The sequence below is a fragment of the Sceloporus occidentalis genome, unplaced genomic scaffold (assembly GCF_023333645.1).
Source record: "Sceloporus occidentalis isolate IW3139 unplaced genomic scaffold, rSceOcc1.0.p SCAF_4, whole genome shotgun sequence".
Lineage (NCBI taxonomy): Eukaryota > Metazoa > Chordata > Lepidosauria > Squamata > Phrynosomatidae > Sceloporus > Sceloporus occidentalis.
In genome coordinates, this window is record NW_028316984.1 from 161450748 (window position 1) to 161468984 (window position 18237).

Genomic DNA, 18237 nt, shown 5'->3' on the forward strand with positions numbered 1-18237 from the left:
ATAAAATCCAACCCTCTGCCATTCAGGAATACACAATCAAAGCATCCCCATCAGATGGCCATCCAGCCTCTGCTTAAAAACCTCCAAAGAGACCCCACCACACTCAGAGGGAATGTATTTACTGTCAAATAATTCTTACTGTCAGGACATTCTCCCTAATGCTGAGATGGAATCCTCTTTCCTGTAGTTTGAATCCATGGTTTCTGACGCTACAGAAAATAACCTTGCTCCATCCTCAGTATGACATATTTAAACAGGGCTATTATATCACGTCTTAGCCTTCTCTTCTCCAAGCTAAGCATACCCAGTTCCCCTCCCCCCCATATGTTCCCTGCTGCTGCACAGAGAATGCTGGTGGGCAAAGCTGAGTGAGATTAACCCCCCCCCCTTCATAATAATGCCTTATAATAATGCTTGGAGGTTTTTAAATCATTGGGTTACCATAAATCAAAGTCTCTTGACAACAATTGACAGCAACATTAAAATAGTTCACTATATATTTTTATTGGTGGGTGGCATCCTGATCATTCATCCAGCCTGCAGTATAGAATTGAAAAATGATTAGCTGGTTCTTTGTGTGCTCATTACAATACTGATCAAACTGAAATGCTATCATCTCAAACTGAGATGCCATGCAACATGGAATCAAGTAATTTTCCAGTAGTGGAGTGGAAACATCCAGTAGTGGGTTGCTTCTCTTCTTCACTATGGTCAGCAGGGAAAACTTCACAGAAGCAGCTACCAGAGAGAGGAACCCACAAAGCAATCAGTCTAGTTCTTGTCTCTGCTCTGTATAGGCTGTGCTCTTGCTCTTGTTTCGCTCATTAACTTTTACTTCTTATTTTATTTCCTTTACATTAAAAAAGCTATCTATCCTGCCTGTGGCCTATTGCTCCTATCAGTGCTAGGAGCTAGTGGCCCTTTTTCTTCTGTGATCCTGTCATGGCCTCTTCCAGTGGCTATGAGGAAGATATTCCTGGGATGTTCGAGGACTTGCTGTTGCCTGCTGTTTCCACTGAGCTTGCTACTTCCAAGGCCTCAGTGGCAGGGAGGCGGGGGACTTGGCATGGTCAGAGGAGGGAGATCCTTCCATCCATCCATCTAAGATGCCATTAATTACAGTGCCAGACCCAGACTGAACCTAGGAATGTGACAGAATGAGGCTTTGTAGCATCTATGATCCCCTTCCAGTAGTGGCAGGACAAACCTTTCTGTGGATTTCTGTGGATTTGGATAGTTGTAGATTGGGAGACTGTAGCCTTGTCTGGCATCAGGATAACTATTTCCTACCCATCCTTTTTAGCCCCCTTCCCATCACGATCCTGATAATGGATCCTGATAGTAGGACTAGTCAACACGAATCTGCCAGATGAAAAGAATCTTCCTTAGCTCACCCGTCTCCACATTCTTGATAGCCTTCCTGCATGCCTTGTTTTAAAGGAGGAATTGCTTTGTTTTGCTGCTGCTTTCGTTCAGCAGCAAATTCAGTACTGCTAGTGGCAACAGCGACTGCAAAGCATGGTGTTGAGACTACCTGTGAACCACATACTCTTTGATTTTTATCCCTGACTTAACTGCTCTTTCATTTCTTGTACTAGTTCACTGCACTCCCATTGGCGATTGTCCTAATATTTTGTTTTTGCATCAGTCCTTTTTGGGGAGATAGTATAGTAAAAACTGTTTAGTGTAAGGAGTTTCACTTACATTCTGTTTGCAGTTTCTGTTTGCTCTGCTTTATGTGCTCTGGCTCATATCCTGCAAAGTGGAATGAGTCATAAATAGAGACAACTGATACAGATTGCCTAGTTTCACCAATAGAACTGGTTGTATTACTCATTTCTCTCACAGTTACATGGCGAAAGCTTACCTGCACTTGTTGATTTGTTGGCAAGAGATACCCCTGTACCTTATGTCACCTGTATAGGGAACGGTATTATGGCTTTGGAACAGTGGAAGATCGTCTAGTCCTGTGGTGGTGAACCTGTGGCACATATGCCCTCTCTGGCATGCAAAGCTGTCTCTGAGAACATGCGGCCGAGGATGAAACCCTGGCGCAGTAGAGAGGGAGACCCAAGAACTTGTGTGTGTGTGTGTGTGTATATGCGTAAGCGGTGTGCTCTGGGTAATGATCCTCACTCCCATTTTGCAATGCACTCTGGATAATGTACAGTTGACCCCCACATTCACAGGGGTTAGGGGAACAAGACTCCCATGAGTGTGGAAAAACTGCGAATAACCTCCCCCCCCCCGGCCGCCTACGGCAGCCATTTCCAGGGTGGTAGGGGTTTTGGGGAGCAGAGTGCTCCCTTCCTCTGGCTCCCTTTCCTCATGGGCGAGAACCCTAGCACCCCCCACCTATTTCTTGATATTAGGTCTAGCGTTTGTATAGCCAAAGGCATCTATCTCAGCTACACCCAGCTGACCACCTGTGCCTCAGCATCTCATGTGCAAATACAGCAGTAGCGACAGTAGAGGCTCAGTCCCGACCCTCTGTCTTGCCTACACAAGCCTTCCAGCAAAAGGAAGGCTGGCTGGCTGGCTGGCTGCTCAGTTGCTGCTCCCAGGGTGACTGCCTGCAAAGGGAGCAGTTACTGTACAGCTGGTCAAGCAGAGACCAAGAAGCCTCTTGCCTATGCCGGCCATTCCACAAGGCTGGCATGGGGAGAGGCTTCTTGGTCACTGCTTGAACAGCTGCTCTGTTGCTGTTCTTTTGGCAGTTAGTCACGCAGGAAGCAGCAACTGAGCAGCTGTCTGAGCAGCAACCACGAAACCTTTTGCCCATGCCAGCCTTGAGGCAAAAGCCAGCATGGGTGAGAGGCTTATTGGCTGCTGCCTGACTGGCTGCTCAGTTGTTCTTTCCTCAATGACTAGGTGACTAGGTGCATTAGGGAGACACTTCCCCTTGGTGAGGAAGGAGTCTCAGTCAAGGATTGGGAAGAGTGTAGCTGCCTTAAAATTTTTGTCCCCAGTGAGGAATAACTCTCAATCCAAGAGAGATGAAGAATCGACCCCAGATACTCTTTCCCCAGAGCCATGCCTTCCCCACACAGTTTCACACCGTCCTCATGCCGATACAAACATTGCTTCTTCTGCTGCCTCTCCTCTCAGTCTTTCTGACAAAAGAAGGCAAGAGCAGCAGCACAGCTCCAGCCTGCCAGCCAAGTCCCAGCAAATCTCACAAAATTTAAGCTGGGTCCCAAATGTGGAAGCTCCTTTTTGCCACTGCTTTTACCCCATCGCCACATACTATATTTCCTCATCCCTATCATGTGCCTGAAGGCGACTGGTTCGCCTTGTCTTTCCTGCACACCAGTACATTCCCTGCCACCCCCTTTTTTAACCACCCTTTACTGTCCCTTTCCCCCTCACTTCCCAGGATCTTTCCATTGTCCCGGGGGGGGGGGCATACCACTCACTTTGAGAATCACTGATCTATAAATCCCAGGATTCTGTAGGATGGATCATGGCATTCAAAGGAGTGTCAAACTGCATTATTTCTACAGAATCATAGAGCCTTATCACACAGAGGTTTTTGCAGCTTTTTGCAGCTCAGATCTGATATGACTGCTGGTCCAACGATGCAAATTCACGCGATAACTTGATGTGTTATCACACATGATTCCTTTCTATGCGGGCTCCTTCCGTGGGGCTTCCGCAGTGATTCCAAAGTGACCCCTCATTTTGGTGACATCGGTAACAAGCGAATTCACAGAAATCGCTCCCAAGCTCACTTTGATTTCACTCCGAATTGGTCTGGTGTGGAATGCAACTTTGCTTCTGCTCTGGTACACCACCGCAAACCCCCCAGGTTTCAAATTTCCCATGATGCGGCACTGCAATTTCCCCACATTTCCTTTCAGTGGTCCTTTCACTTTCAGGGCAACTTTCAGGGCAACTCATTTTTGGGGAATATATATACAGTATGTGTATATGTGCGTGAATGTGAATATACAGATATGTCTGTCTCTCTGTCTGTCTGTCTGTCTATCTAGCTATCTATCTATGTGTGTGTTGAAATTGCTGAAATGGAAGGAAAAATAAAAAAGGGGGATGAAGAAGACACAGAAATATTCATTAGGCAAATATTCATTCAATCATGCAGTTACGCGAAACAGGGAACAAGAACTTGCACCCCTTTTCACCCCAGAAATGTACAGGGTCACGGTGCATTCAGACCCCCACTGAGCATGTACAAGGGTGCCGATTTGAATAGTTGAATCCCACCAGTGTGGTAATACAATTTGCACTCACTCCACTTTGCTTGAATCTGCATCACATGACTTGCCTTGGATTCGATTCCCCCTCGATTTGGAAGGGCAACGGAGGGGCAACCATAGAATCATAGAATCATAGAGTTGGAAGAGACCACAAGGGCCATCCAGTCCAACCCCCTGCCATGCAGGAAATCCAGATCAAAGCATCTAGATTTCTTGCATGGCAGGGGGTTGGACTGGATGGCCCTTGCGGTCTCTTCCAACTCTATGATTCTGTGATTCTAGGGTTCTATGATCACACTTTGGTTAAAACCAGGTGTGATAAAACATTCACATTATAATGTGAATTCGCATAGCTGAACCAGGAGTCACCCCGAATCTGAGCTGCAAAAACCTCCATGTGATAAACACCATAGAGTTGGAAGAGACCACAAGGGCCATCCAGTCCAACCTCTGCCATGCAGGAACTCTCAATCAAATCATCCTTGACAGATGGCCATCCAGCCTCTGTTTAAAGACCTCTAAGGAAGGAGACTCCACTACACTTGCTAAAAACTGGATTGAGGTATTGGAGAACTTTGTATTTCTATCACTATTTTTGGCTTTCAGCAGCATGAAACAACTGATACAAAAATTGTAGAAGATAAGCCTGGGCTTAAAATGCAGTATATTTAGAATGAATAATGATTAGATATTCTCCTCTCATTGATGGTAGAGAATCACATTTCATGTGACACACATATTTGTTAATCAATATTTTAATCATGAAATACTTTTTTGTATTGTTTCATGACCAGATGTTACTTGCTATTATCAGTGCTTACTGTATAACTAATTAGTCATAGAAAGAATGTTTATAAAGGTGGCATAAGAAAATACATTGTGGAGATAATTTGTTAGGTCCATGGATATTAATCTTATTTGACTACACTGATAAGTGATCATTTACTTGCTGAATCTGAGAATGCTTGCCTATAATTTCTAGTGAAAGGATTTGTGAAACACCAGTAGATGTCACTGTCAGCATGCATCCAGAAGAATAGTGACTTAAATGTAGCATTCTGAAAAGTTAATGCTTGTTTATATCATTGTTCTTTCTTCTTCAGCATAAGTCCAACCTTACTACATTTTGATCTCCATTTTTTCCTGTTTTATTTTATAACTTTTAAAAATTAGAATCAAGCATGACCAAATTTTAATCACATAATGTGGACTAAAATATGCTTGATTAGAATGCTTGAAGAATTATTTTCACTTGGTAGGGGTGTGTTTGTGCATGCATACACACACACATTTGAACAATTATATATGCATTTGGTGATAGAGAGTGGTTTAGGAGGAGTTATAAGCAATAAGGTCAGAGGGAAATGCAATGTAAGAAACGCTCATGTATATTAAAACTAAATTGCATATGTTACAATTGGCCCTTGGTATCCGTGGGAGATCCCCTCCAGACCCTCCCGTGGATACCAAAATCCACAGATGCTCAGGTTCTGTTGTCCCCAATGGTGGAATGTGCATGCAGCTGTACTGCCATTAGGGACAGTGGAACCTCAATTTCGGCACATGCACGGGGCCAGACCGCTGTTAGGGACAGTGGTGGCACGGCTGCATTAGGGACAACAAGACTTAATGGCAGTGCAGCTATATGTATGCACTATCACGGGACAATAGGGGCTGCCCCCAGTGGTGGTGAGTCCATGCACATGCACCACCACTGGGGACAACATGGGCTTAACGTCCACTGATGCCTGAATCCATGGATGACAGGTCTGCGGATACCGAGGGTCGACTGTATCACACTGCTCATAAAACAATGTTCATGACAGCAAACATTGGTTAGGTGGTTCACATTTGTGCTAATACAAATCCTACAGAAGATTGTTCTCAAGTTAAATGAGTATTGGATTGTAGCCATAAACAATCAAAAACATTTTTCTAATTACATTATATTCTCATTTTGTTTGCTCAAAGTGCAATTCAACACATAAAAGCTCTATTCCATACAATAATGTCAATCCCACAGAAGTCTAACACATACTTACTGTTTCACTAGACTTTGAAGTACTTAAGATGGTCTCTTTGAAATATATGTCTAAAAATAAGTGTTGTTTTTATTCATTGTTTTTGTGTATCTTCAAGAAATTTCCAATTTATGGAGACCCTAAGGGGACTATCATAGGGTTTTCATTGCACTTTTTCTACCATTATGTTTCAGCCTCAGTACCAGTACCAAGCGAAGAGCTCTTTTCTTCTTCTTTTTTCCCTGGCTTGTGTGAAGAGAGAGAGACTTCTGAGCAGCCCCAGAGAGTAAAGAAACTACCTTTGCTTTCTTTAGGCTGTTTGGAAGTGAAGTTTCACTATGCTGCCTATCCCTATAGTCAAGCCACCAACACAATCACCGCGCAACACAAGGCCATTTCTGCTTGCCTTCTTTCTTTTCCCACTTTCTGGTCCTGTTTGGGGAAGAGGGGAGGGAATGGAAGAATAAGTGGCAATGCTACTGTAGGATGGGATGAGGCTTCCAGCAGTGCCAGTTGTCTTGGATGGCTTTCTGCTTCTTCGCCACTGCCAGGTTTTAACCTACCCATTGGTCTGTGATGAAGAAGACATCTGGAATTTACTACTTCAACAGGCCCAGGCAGCCAGGACATTTTTTAGTCCCTTCAATATGAGATTTTCCAGGTTTTCCAGGACAAATGGCAACCCTATTCATTCTGGATGTCTTTTATTATTATTATTATTATTATTAACCTTTATTTATGAAGCACTGTAAATTTACACAGCGCTGTACATGCAATCTTTTTAGTTAGACGGTTCCCTGCCCTCGGGCTTACAATCTAAAAAGACATGACACAGACGGAGAAGGGAGTGGTGGAGGGAAAGGGTAAGAGGTCCAGCAGTTCCTCTCTACCTCCAAGGCCTGGACCAAGGCAGATGGACTGGAGGGAGGGCTTGGCTTCATAATAGATGGTTAATCTTCCAGGGAAAATACATACTCTCAAGTAGGATAATACATATACAGTACATAGCAATACAGGAAATGGTTTGATAAACAAGCACCAAAAGAACATCAAATAGTAAGCGACAATTATGCAATGCCTAGGAAGGCTTCTCTGAACAGGATGGTTTCCAACTCCGTTTTGAAGCTGGTTAAAGAAGTGATGGCTCTTGCTTGTGGGGGAAGAAGGTTCCAGGAGTGAGGGGCAGCAAGTGAAAAGGGGCGAATCTGGGATGGGGCAGAGGAAATCCTGGGCTGAGACAGCAGACCTTGACTACCAGAACGGAGGGCCCGAGTGGGAAGGTGAGGAGAAAGAAGGTCTGATAAGTAGGGAGGGGCCAGTCCATGGAGGGCTTTAAATGTCGACAGCAGGAGCTTATACTGAATGCGGAAAGGGAGGGGGAGCCAGTGAAGGGATGCCAACACAGGAGAGATGTGGTCAGAGCAGTGGGTGGAAGTGATAATGCGTGCAGCTGAATGCTGGACAGAGATTAAAGGACGGAGGTGAGAAAGAGGAAGCCCAGCCAGGAGTACGTTACAGTAATCAAGTCGTGAGATCACTAGGGCATGGACCAGGATCTTGGCAGTAGAGGTGGAGAGATATGGTCGGATTTTGGCAATATTGTACAAAAAGAATCTACAAGCCTTGGCTGTGGTCTGGATCTGAGGGATACACGACAGAGAAGAATCAAAGATAAAATCAAGACTGCGGGCTTGCTGGACTGGTTGAATAGAAATGTTGTCCACAGAGACAGAAAAGGAGTGTTGAAGGGTGGGCTTAGGAGGAAAGACAAGAAGCTCCGTCTTGGACATGTTGAACTTCAAACGCCGATGGCGCATCCACTGCGAGACAGCTGTGAGGCAAGACGAAACTTGCTGTTCAAGCCTTGGAGAAAGGTCAGGGGCGGAAAGATACAATTGGGTGTCATCGGCATACAGATGGTAGGAAAAACCAAAAGAGCTAATTAGTTTTCCTAAGGACAGTGTGTAGAGAGAAAACAGAAGGGGACCCAGAACGGAGCCCTGAGGAACTCCAACAGATAAGGGAACAGGAGAAGTCTGACCACCTGCAACTACTGCAAAAGATCTGCCAGACAAATAAGATCTAAACCAGTCAAGAACAGAGTCTGAGAACCCAAGGTCAGAGAGGTATGTCAATTAGGAGAAAGTGATCAACGGTGTCAAAGGCTACAGACAAATTGAGAAGGATGAGAACAGAGTAAAGGCCATTAGCCTTGGCCTGTAAAAGGTCATTCGAAATCTTAATGAGAGCTGTCTCTGTGGAATGCCCTGGGCGGAAACCAGACTGAAAGGGATCGAGGATGGAGTTGGCTTCAAGAAACTCAAGGTCCTTCCTTCACCTTTTGAAAGAGGAAAATATCTCAGGGCACATCAGGAATTTGTTGGTGAACCTATGCTTGGCAGAGCTAGTCTGCCAGAAAATATCAGGATAATACAAGTTCGCTATAACTACCAGTTCTTGCTTCCTGGAGATTTCTGAAATTTCTTTCAGAAAAGCATCATCCAATACTTTGTCTTGGTTTGGTGGCCTGTAGTAAACTCCTACAACAGTGTTGTTTTTATTTCTTTCACCGTTTATTTTAACCGAAATGCTTCCCACAGATTTATTTTGGTCACTCATGTGCAGTACTGTACAAGTTAATCCCCCTTTATTTTCTTCTCTATGTATTTTTTTTGAACAGATTGCATCATTCTGTTGTTATATTCTAATAGAGTCATCCGACCAAGTCTCTGTTATGTCTGTAAGATCATATGTACCTTCCTGCATCTTGTTTGTTTTCCAAACTCTGTGCCTTGATGTATAGACATCTGAAGCATTGTGTGTTCTTATCTTTTATACTGCTGCAAGTTTCACTGTGACTCCCATTCTCTCCCTCAGCTTCTCTAAAATTCACATTCTTGTATTTAGAGCTTGCTTTTAGAAAGATATTTAAGCTATCATCTCCAACCTCCTAAGAATTTAATTTAAAACCATCTTGATCAGATTTGGCATGTTTTGCCAAAGAAATTCTTCCTGGTCTTAATGAGATGCCAACCATCTGTAGCCAGTATTCCTTCATCTAAGAAGTGACATCATCTGCATAACCAGTCATTCACCTGCAGTATCTTCCTGTTTGTGTGTTGTCCTCTATCTTTCACAGGTAGAATTTGTGAGAATACAAACTGTGCCTCTAAACTCTTTGTTTTCTTGCTCAGGGCTCCATAGTTCATGGTGTTCTGCTCAAAGGTGTTCTTTGCAGTGTTGCTGGTGCCCAAATGAATCAGAAAAAAGGGATTCTGCTCTGTGTTCTTGATGAGCTTCAGCAACTTGTCAGTTGGATATGCACACCAGGAAGACAGCACACTTCCTGATTCATCTTGTTTAGCTGACACACTATTCTATCTGGAGCAATGAATTCTCTACCACCAGCATCTTTCTTTTTCTACTTGCTGCAGTTGGTGGTTAAGTTGACTCCTTCCTTGACATGCACTGTGTCTATTGCTGCTGGTCTTCTGTTTGCATCTCTTCACCACCATTATCTTAGGAAGATGTAGGTAGGGACGTAGCCAAGGGGGGGGGGTCCAAGGGGTCTGGGCCCCCCTTTTTTGGGGCACAGGCATGTTCCTCCTCCTCCTCCTCCCACCAAAAGTGCAGAGGAGAACTCAGAGACTAGGGAAAGAGGGGGAATGGCAAGATTAAAGAAGTCAGTCGCGCAGGGCCAGGGGGAGGGAGGGAAGGTCAGAGAGAGAGGGAGGGCCTCCCTCCCTGCAACTTCTTCTTTCCCCTCTTTCCCTCACTCAGAGCCCTTCCGCTCCTCCTTCTCTGCTATTTTGCCAGAAAAAACTAGTCTCTGTGTGGAAGGAGAGCAAGAGGAAGAAGAAGAAGAAGGGAAGGAAGACATGAAGGAAGGAAAAAAGGAAGAAACAAGAAAGAACAATAGAAAGGAAGGAAGAGAATGAAAGGAAGGAAAGAAGGAAGGAAGGCTCTAAAAGGAAATATAAAAGAAAGAAAAGGTGACTTCTGATTTTCCTTTCAGCAGTTATATCCATATACAATATAGTAAAATATTCATCATCATCATCATCATCATCATCATCATCATCATCATCTCTTATCAACTACAGGTTGAGTCTCCCTTACCCAAAATGCTGAGAACTAGATGTATTTTGGATTTTGGAGTTTTTCAGAGTTTGGCATATTTATATATGTATAATGGGGTATCTTGGAGATGGGACCCAAATCCAACCATTAAATCCATTTTTATTTCATATGCATCTCATAGACATAGGCTGAAGGTAATTTAATACACAATATTTTTAAAATAATGTTGTGCTTCTGTACACTGAGTTGTCAGCAAAATCCTGAGACCACACCATAATTCAGTAATTTATCTAAACCTTCAAGATTCCCAAGTTTCCTTTAGTTGGGGTCAGACCAGATGCTCTCATGGTCAGTTTTGGATTTTGGAATAATTCAGTTTTCAGAAGTCCAGATAAAGGAGACTCGGACTCTACTATGTACATTTCTTCTGATAAAGAACTCATGTTTTCAAAACCAGTCATTTCTGGGTTTTTGCAACAACAAAAAAGAGGAGGGTCTGTCATGCAAAAAAGCAAGAAGCTTCCTTCCAGCTTTATTTTTTCTCTTTTTTAAAATAAAAATAAAATAAAATACAGTTAGCTGGCCCCTTTTCAGTATGTCAATGGGGATGCTTTGATTGAGAGTTCCTGCATGGCAGAATGGGGTTGGACTGGATGGCCCTTGGAGTCTCTTCCAACTCTGTGATTCTATGATTAATTAATTAACATAAGGAATCAATCTAAGTGGGTTGCCAGTGAAAGGCCGGCTGCAACGGTCTGGGCCTCTCTACTCGCCTGCCTTGTAAGCAAAGTCCATTGGCAGACCTCTGGGTTTTACTTTGCAAGGAATTTTTATTTTCTTTTTTTTCACCTTTTTAAAAGAGTTTCCCCCAAATTCTGCCAGATGATGAATCGGGGCTGTTGAGTCCTATGGCCCTGCTCCAGGCAATGCTAGAGTGCAAGTCCCATCATCGAGCAGCACCACAGACTGCAGGGAACTGCCAGGGCATTTAAAGTGTTGTCTAACTGCATTATTTCTGCAGTGTGGATGCAGCCTTGGACCTCTTTTGTTGATGCTACTTGCAAGTTGTTTCCAACTTATGGTGACCCTAAGGCAAACCTATCATGGTGTTTTCTTGGCAATTTTTTTCAGAGGGCGTTTCTCTGAGGCTGAGAGAGTCTGACCTGCCCATGGTCACCCAGTGGGACCTCTATCCATGATTTAAATCCACTCCCCACCCCTCTCCATTTTCTTTCTGGAAGGGACCTTGCTCATGTTGAAGGGATGGCTGCCAAGCCTCTGAACCTCAGAATTATTGTTTCAGTGCTCTGGCCTGTTACAGACTGCCAAAATAAAGCTGTGTCGGGTCTCTTTGGAAGTATACTGTTTAAATGATGCATGCATCCTAAGAATCCGGAAGCTGCACCAAAGCTGCACTCCAGTGCTTAGGAATGGAGTGTGGCTTTGGCGTGACCTCCGGACTCGTAGGACCCATGCATCATTTAAACAGCATACCTCCAAAGAGACCCGAAGCAGCTTTATTTGGGCAGTCTGTAACAGGCCTCAGTCTTAGAAGCAGTGGGTGCCTGAGCATGCAGAGAGTGTCTTTCACTCCTACTGTCCCCTCTCTTGGATCCTGCTTTGGGAGAGAGGCAGGACAAATACATATATATGTGTGTGTGTGTGTGTGTGTGTGTGTGTGTGTGTGTGTGTCCTACCAAAACCTGAATGGGAAAAGCAAACTGTGACTGGGAGAAAATCCACTTCCAGATTGGAAAAACAGATATCTATATCTGTATCTATGTATAAATGTTAAACAGTGTATGGTGTGCTAGCAACCAGAGGCTTCCAGGAAATCCTTCTCCTCTTTTTATAACAAAATAATAATAATTTTGGAATTGGGAAGGATGGATGGAAGGACTACAAAACAATGACCCAGGGCCACAAATGGCCCATAGCTGCCCTGTTTAATCCTCCTACTCCATAGTGGTTTGATCACTGGACTATTATGATTCTGGAGTCCAGGGTTCGATTTCCAACTGGACCATACACTGGGTGATCTTTTGCAAGCCACAAATGCATCTGAGGAAGTAGTCTGAAGTCTAGTAAAGCTCATGCTCCAATTTCTTTCTTTCGGTGAGTCTCAAAAGTGCTACAATATCTCTCTACATATTATTATTATTATTATTATTATTATTATTATTATTATTATTATTATTGGATCTAAATGCATCTGAGGAAAACTCTAGGAAAACTGACATCCAGGAAAACTCATGCTGCCAATGTATTTCTTTCAATTAGTCTCAAAGGGGCTACAAGATCTCTCTACATATTGTTGTTGTTGCATCTGAAGAAGCAGATGGTCTCCAGAAGCTCATGCTGTCAATTTCTTTCTTTCAGTTAGTCCCAAAGGTGCTACAAGATCTCTCTACATATTATTATTATTATTATTATTATTATTATTATCATCATCATCATTGCATCTAAATGCATCTGAGGAAGTAGATTGAAGTCTAGGAGTCCTGCCTCTCCTTTCCTCTGAATGAACCCGAGTAACCCTTAGCATGTCACGGAAGCGGAGCAGCCCCCTCCCCTTCTTCCTCTCCTCTTTCCCCTTCCATCCCTGAGGTAAACGTTTGACCCTCTTTCTGTGTGTGTGTGTGTGGGGGGGGGGGGGCTCTTAGCCTCTCACAATGGTGGCACCTAGTCTGGAACCCCCCTTCCCAAAATCCTGGCTACGTCCCTGATGTAGAGAGTGATTGCTTAGTTGGAGTGGTTTTGAATCCCTTGTGCATGGTCTGCTCCTGATGGTGACTGTCCTCCAGGGTGCTCCCTAAGTGTTACATCTCTCTTCATTTTCATTGGCAGTTTCTTCCTATTGGTTCTGTTATCTAGAAGGTCCTCTTGTTCTCTGATGTGTCGAGGAGTCTCAACACATATCTGCTGTGTGTTGACCTTGTCTTCCAACAGAGTCACCAGATTGCACTTGCTACAAGTATAGTCAGTGAGATTTTCTGGCAAGAAGACAAACATTACATGCACATTACAGCAGACAGTGACAGATCCTTCTTTCTCCTTCTCTGCAGTTCCCCTCCCCCCCTTTCAAACTGTAATGACTCTTACTGACATGACCATGTGCATTGCAAGGTGCATGCCACTGACTGAGACTGACCTCCAAAGACTGAGGCAGCAGTTATATAGAGTTAGTGGATGGTAGCGCCATCCCTAAGCAAGTCAGTGTCTCAGCAGAAGCCCCACTCTCTTAGACCATGTGCTCAGGGAGACCACATGGGCAAAAACAAACAAAAGCCCCCTCATAAGTCTTCAAAAAGGAAACACATTCAAAGATTCAAGGATGACTCCGAAACACAGTTCACCTACTGCTTTCTCCTCAGAGATCATATTGAAATACAGAGATAGTACAGTGGGCCTTCCTTAGCCATAGACTTGCCATCCATGGATTCCAGCATCCACGGATGGCAAGCCCCAGTTGTCCCCAATAGCTGTGTGTACAGTTTTGTTTATGTAATGGTTGTGCTTCAGACACACCACTCTTCCGCACTAGGAGAGAGGGAGAAGGGCGGTGGCAGCGGTATAGGGCTGGAGGGTTCCCAGCCTTTGGAGCCCCACTCTGGAAGGGGGCCCCGTGCACTCCAGGCAGTCAGGAAGGAGGAAGGGCAATGGCTCCATCCCCTGCCTGCCTCACCCGGGCCAGAGAAGGAGCCATGGGGCCCAGGGTTCCCCTTCCCGCATGCTTCCAGTCCTGCCTGCCAGTCCTTCAGGTTGCCCCCTCCTCAGGTGCCTCCTGTCACCCCAGGCAAGAGGGCCAGGCCTCAAAAGGCTGCTCTGGAGCCTTGAGTAGCCACCCCCCACCCGATTCTTGGCCAGCTCGTCTCAGGAGGAGAGAGAGAGGCAGTGGTGCCAAAAAAAGAAGAGGAGGAAGAATAAGATGAGAAGGAAGCAAAAGAAGAGGAAGAGGTGGAGGAGGAGGAAGGAAGAGAGGAAGGGGATTGAGGGTCCCCCTTGGTCGGTGCCATGTCTCTGCCCTGTATCGTCTCTGCACCTGCTCCAGCCCCAGACTAAAGCCCAGGAAGCCACAACCACTGCAACACCCTCTGTTCCCTCTGATGCAGGTTCCCTGGAAAGGGGTGTCATGGTGGTCGGGGGTCCCTTCCTCCCCCATCAGGCTTGCTAGGAAAAGAAGGGACTTGGGGTCCTTATGGAGTGTCTTTCCGCCACATGATTTGAGGGACCCTCTCCTCTCCCCCCGGGGTTCCTGCTGGTCTGTTCTCACACCTTCCTTTGGGACTTGAGTATCCGCAGATTTTGGTATTCGCGTGGGGATCCAGAACATATCTCCCACAGATACCAAGATCCCACTGTACTGTCTCTGCACTTCATATCTCTTTCTACCCATTATTATTGGAATGGTGCTTCCTGGGTTGCTATATGAGTTTGCCTATGGTTTATGATCTTCTGTGGAGCTGCTTCTTTCTTTCCCACCATTCACACAGATGCATCTGGTAGAAACACGGGAGAGGGCTTTCTCAGAGGCTGCTCCCAGTCTCTGGAACTCCTTTGCTAGAGAAGTTAGACTGGAAACATTCTTGCTGTCCTTTCATAGGGAAGTGGATGCTGACTGCACAGAGGGAAAGGCCTTTTCATGTGCCGTGCTGTTACATTGTGTGCATTAGAAGTAGTATAGTAACTTACTCAGTTTTTACTTTGTTTCAGAATTTGTAATGAAGGTCTTCCTATTTCTGAAGTATACCAGTGCAGTCAGGAAGATGGAGTTAAGATTTTGCCTCCACCGAAAACTATGCCAGAATGGAAAAGGGCAGCTGAGCTTTATGTTGAAAAACCTCAACTGGAATTATTAGGGAAGAAAGTAAGGATCTCCTTTTTTAAAAATGTTATCCTTCGATAAACTCCCGTCTTTTGACACAGAATATGCTGTTGTCTGTCTGATCAACTATATTTTAAGGGATGAAAATTTGCACCTTAAAAAAAAAACCCTGAGTAGAGTGCCATGAGATACATTGTAAGGATGGAAAATGTAATAACACTCTCTTTCCTGCCATTCTGCCCAAATGCTATATATCAGTGGTCCCAAAACTTTTTCAGACTACCGCCTCCTTGTCTCTTGCGTGACAATCCTAGTGCCCCCCCATGCTAGCTAGCTACAGCAAGAGGGAGCTTGTGCACAGCTGCCCCCTTCCCTTTTGCCTAGCTCAAGCCAGTTAGCCAAGGCAAGAGGGAACGGAGGGGAGCTTGAATGTGCCTGCCCCTTCCTTCCCTTTTGCCTTAAAATCAGCCTGTGTCTTTCTTTACTTGAAGAAGCATTCCTTCTTGGGCACCTTGCAGGGGGAAGCCGAGGAGTTTCTGCAAAAAGATGGGCCTGGCAAATATTTTAGTGTCCAGAGAGGGGGGAGAGTGAAGAAAAGGAAAGGACAGTATTTGTTTGTTCTGCTCCAGGTTGAGGCAAAGCCAGAGGAGCCATGCTGGGTCTCTCGCCTCGCAGGCTGGACAGATGGATGGACGGACAGCTTGTTCCCCAGCCGGCCTCCCTCTGTCCTTTCCCAGAATGGTGTGCCAAAGAAGTATCATGCAACCCTCATCCTCACAATTCCCTGCAGCCTTCTTTTTTCTAACTGGCCCCTCTTGCCCTTTTTCCCTTAGTGCCCTCCTGCTGAACTTTTCAATGCCCCTGGAGGGTGCTACCACCCACTTTGGAAATCACTGCTATATATTATCATGGTGTCTTCTTGGCTTCCTATTGCCTCATATTCCATTCCTGCTTTCCTCCCTTTCTCTGGGAAAACCTTCATCTTCCTCAATAAAGTGGGCTGACTGTACTTCCTTTGCTCCTGAGTAATTTATAAGGGCAGTGTCTGCTTAGGTTGCTACCCAGAGTTATACACATTATGTTCCTGTGGGTTTAGGTAAACATGCCACTTTTGGCTTCAGCTCTGTCAGGCAGACAACAGACTCTACTCCAGCAGACTAGAGCCAGGGCTGCCATGAAGAGAGTTCTCCATAGCACCTGAGCTAAATTCCCCCACCATTCATATTCTAGAACTGCTTAATCCTTTAGCATGGAGAATAATTTGTAGATATGTATTGATAGACATTCCAAACAAGTTTCATAACATTCTACACAAACAGATGGTGGTGGGACTCTTCATCTAGAAACTTGTAATGCAAACAGTACTGTTACTTAACACTCTGGAAGTTTGGACAGCTTTGGTCTCTTAATAGTGATTACTTGCTAGGTTGAGTTTACAGTCAGTGCTTTGGGATATTTGAACACAGCAACATGTATGAAGTCTTCTGCTTAAGAAGGAAATGTGTTTAGAACCAAATGTTTGTAACATGTCATACTAAATAACTCCCCTTCCCAATTAATTTGAAGGTCGAATTTCATCCAGGCTCCCTCAAAATGTTTTGGGCACCAGCTCCGCAAAAATTTTCGGCTCCTCTTTCTGTAATGAAGGAAACCTTATTTTCAAAGTATGAGGTAAACTTTCTGAAATGTATTTGAAGCATACCATCTTTGCCTATTATTAACAATAAAACTAGTCTAGATAGAATTTCTATCCTGAAGTATACACGTAAAAGCATAAATTACAGAAAGATTTATTATAGCTTCATTTTTATTTAGAGAGGTGTAATTTAGACCTCTCAGAAAGTTGCTTCTATTTTCTGGAAAGTTGCTGCCTATGGAGAAACAGATGCAGTGGCAGATGTATTTCTCAGAAACACAAAGCAACTAAGGTCTAAAGCACACTGCAGAAATAATCCAGTTTGAGACCACTTTAACTGCCTTGGCTCAATGCTAGGGAATTCTGCAAACTGTAGTTTTGTGAGATATTTAGCCTTCTCTGTGTGAGAGCTCTGGTGCTACAATAAACTACAGTTCCCAGAACTCCCTAGCACTCAGCCAGGGCAGTTAAAATGGTCTCAAACTGGATTCTTTCACCAGTGTGTTTTGGACCTAAGACTACTTTTGCTATAGTTGCTGTTAGACTTCAAGAAAACATACTGTTCTTTCTGAATGTACATACACATTTAACTACATTATTTTAACCTAGCTAATTGTTCTAACATTTTCTCCTTTGGGATTAAAAATTTCTGCAGATGGAGAATATGTTATCACTAACCCCTGATGTGAAAACTCTACCATTTCTTTTTTGAATGCAAAGTTTTTGAAAAGGTTCTGTGTAATCTGTCAAACATTATTTACCCAGATTAAATTATATTGTCTAATATATTACTCTGTTAGTCTTGATTTGTGGGACTAACATGGGATTTGTGAGATCCAGGGGAATGTAACTTTCCAGATTTTTTTTGTATCTTTTTGTAAAGTCAGTCTGAAATTGGATTTCAGTTTAATGCTGTCTTTAATAATAAAAAAACTCACTTTTCCCTCTAGAGTAATGTAATTAATGGAGTTATTTGTGAAGACTTTTCTTGTGATCTTCGAGATGAAGAAGAATCAGACTCTGATGAGGACTTTGACAATTTGCTTGCAGTATGTATTCCTGCAGTAGGCTCTGTGTTAACTGTGCGTTGTTTAATCTGCTGTTGTTCTTTTGTGTTTGGGTAATGCTTTTATATTGTCTTAATAACAGTTGTATTTATAATAGTCTGTAATCCCGCTTCGATCCGCTGGGAGAGGCAGGGAAACACAAATAAATTTTTTTATTATTATTATTATTACAGTTGCATTTTATGTGACACCATACTGTATTGGAACTTACTCATGACTAGATTAGCATAATATTTTTTCAACTGTTCCTATGCTGAAAATTTTATCTTTCAAAAAGGGTTCGTCTAGTCCAGTGGTTCCCAACCTTTGCTATGCCCCACACTCATAGGAAATGACTGGTTAATGTTTGCACACCCTACAAAATGAATATCGTATCTGAAGATGAGGAAGT

The 18237-nt window shown here is 43.9% G+C and overlaps 1 protein-coding gene across 4 annotated transcripts in view; it reads left to right on the forward strand.

Annotated features, from left to right (window-relative positions):
* LOC149314926 (uncharacterized) overlaps nucleotides 1-18237 on the forward strand; it is a 130848-nt gene that overhangs the window by 27318 nt on the left and 85293 nt on the right. For all 4 annotated transcript variants that reach the window (XM_089522139.1, XM_089522142.1, XM_089522140.1 and 1 more), the window contains 3 exons: nucleotides 15032-15185; nucleotides 16710-16814; nucleotides 17730-17828. In XM_089522139.1, the coding sequence (XP_089378265.1) occupies nucleotides 15032-15185; nucleotides 16710-16814; nucleotides 17730-17828 (358 nt within the window). The remainder of the gene's footprint in view (nucleotides 1-15031; nucleotides 15186-16709; nucleotides 16815-17729; nucleotides 17829-18237) is intronic.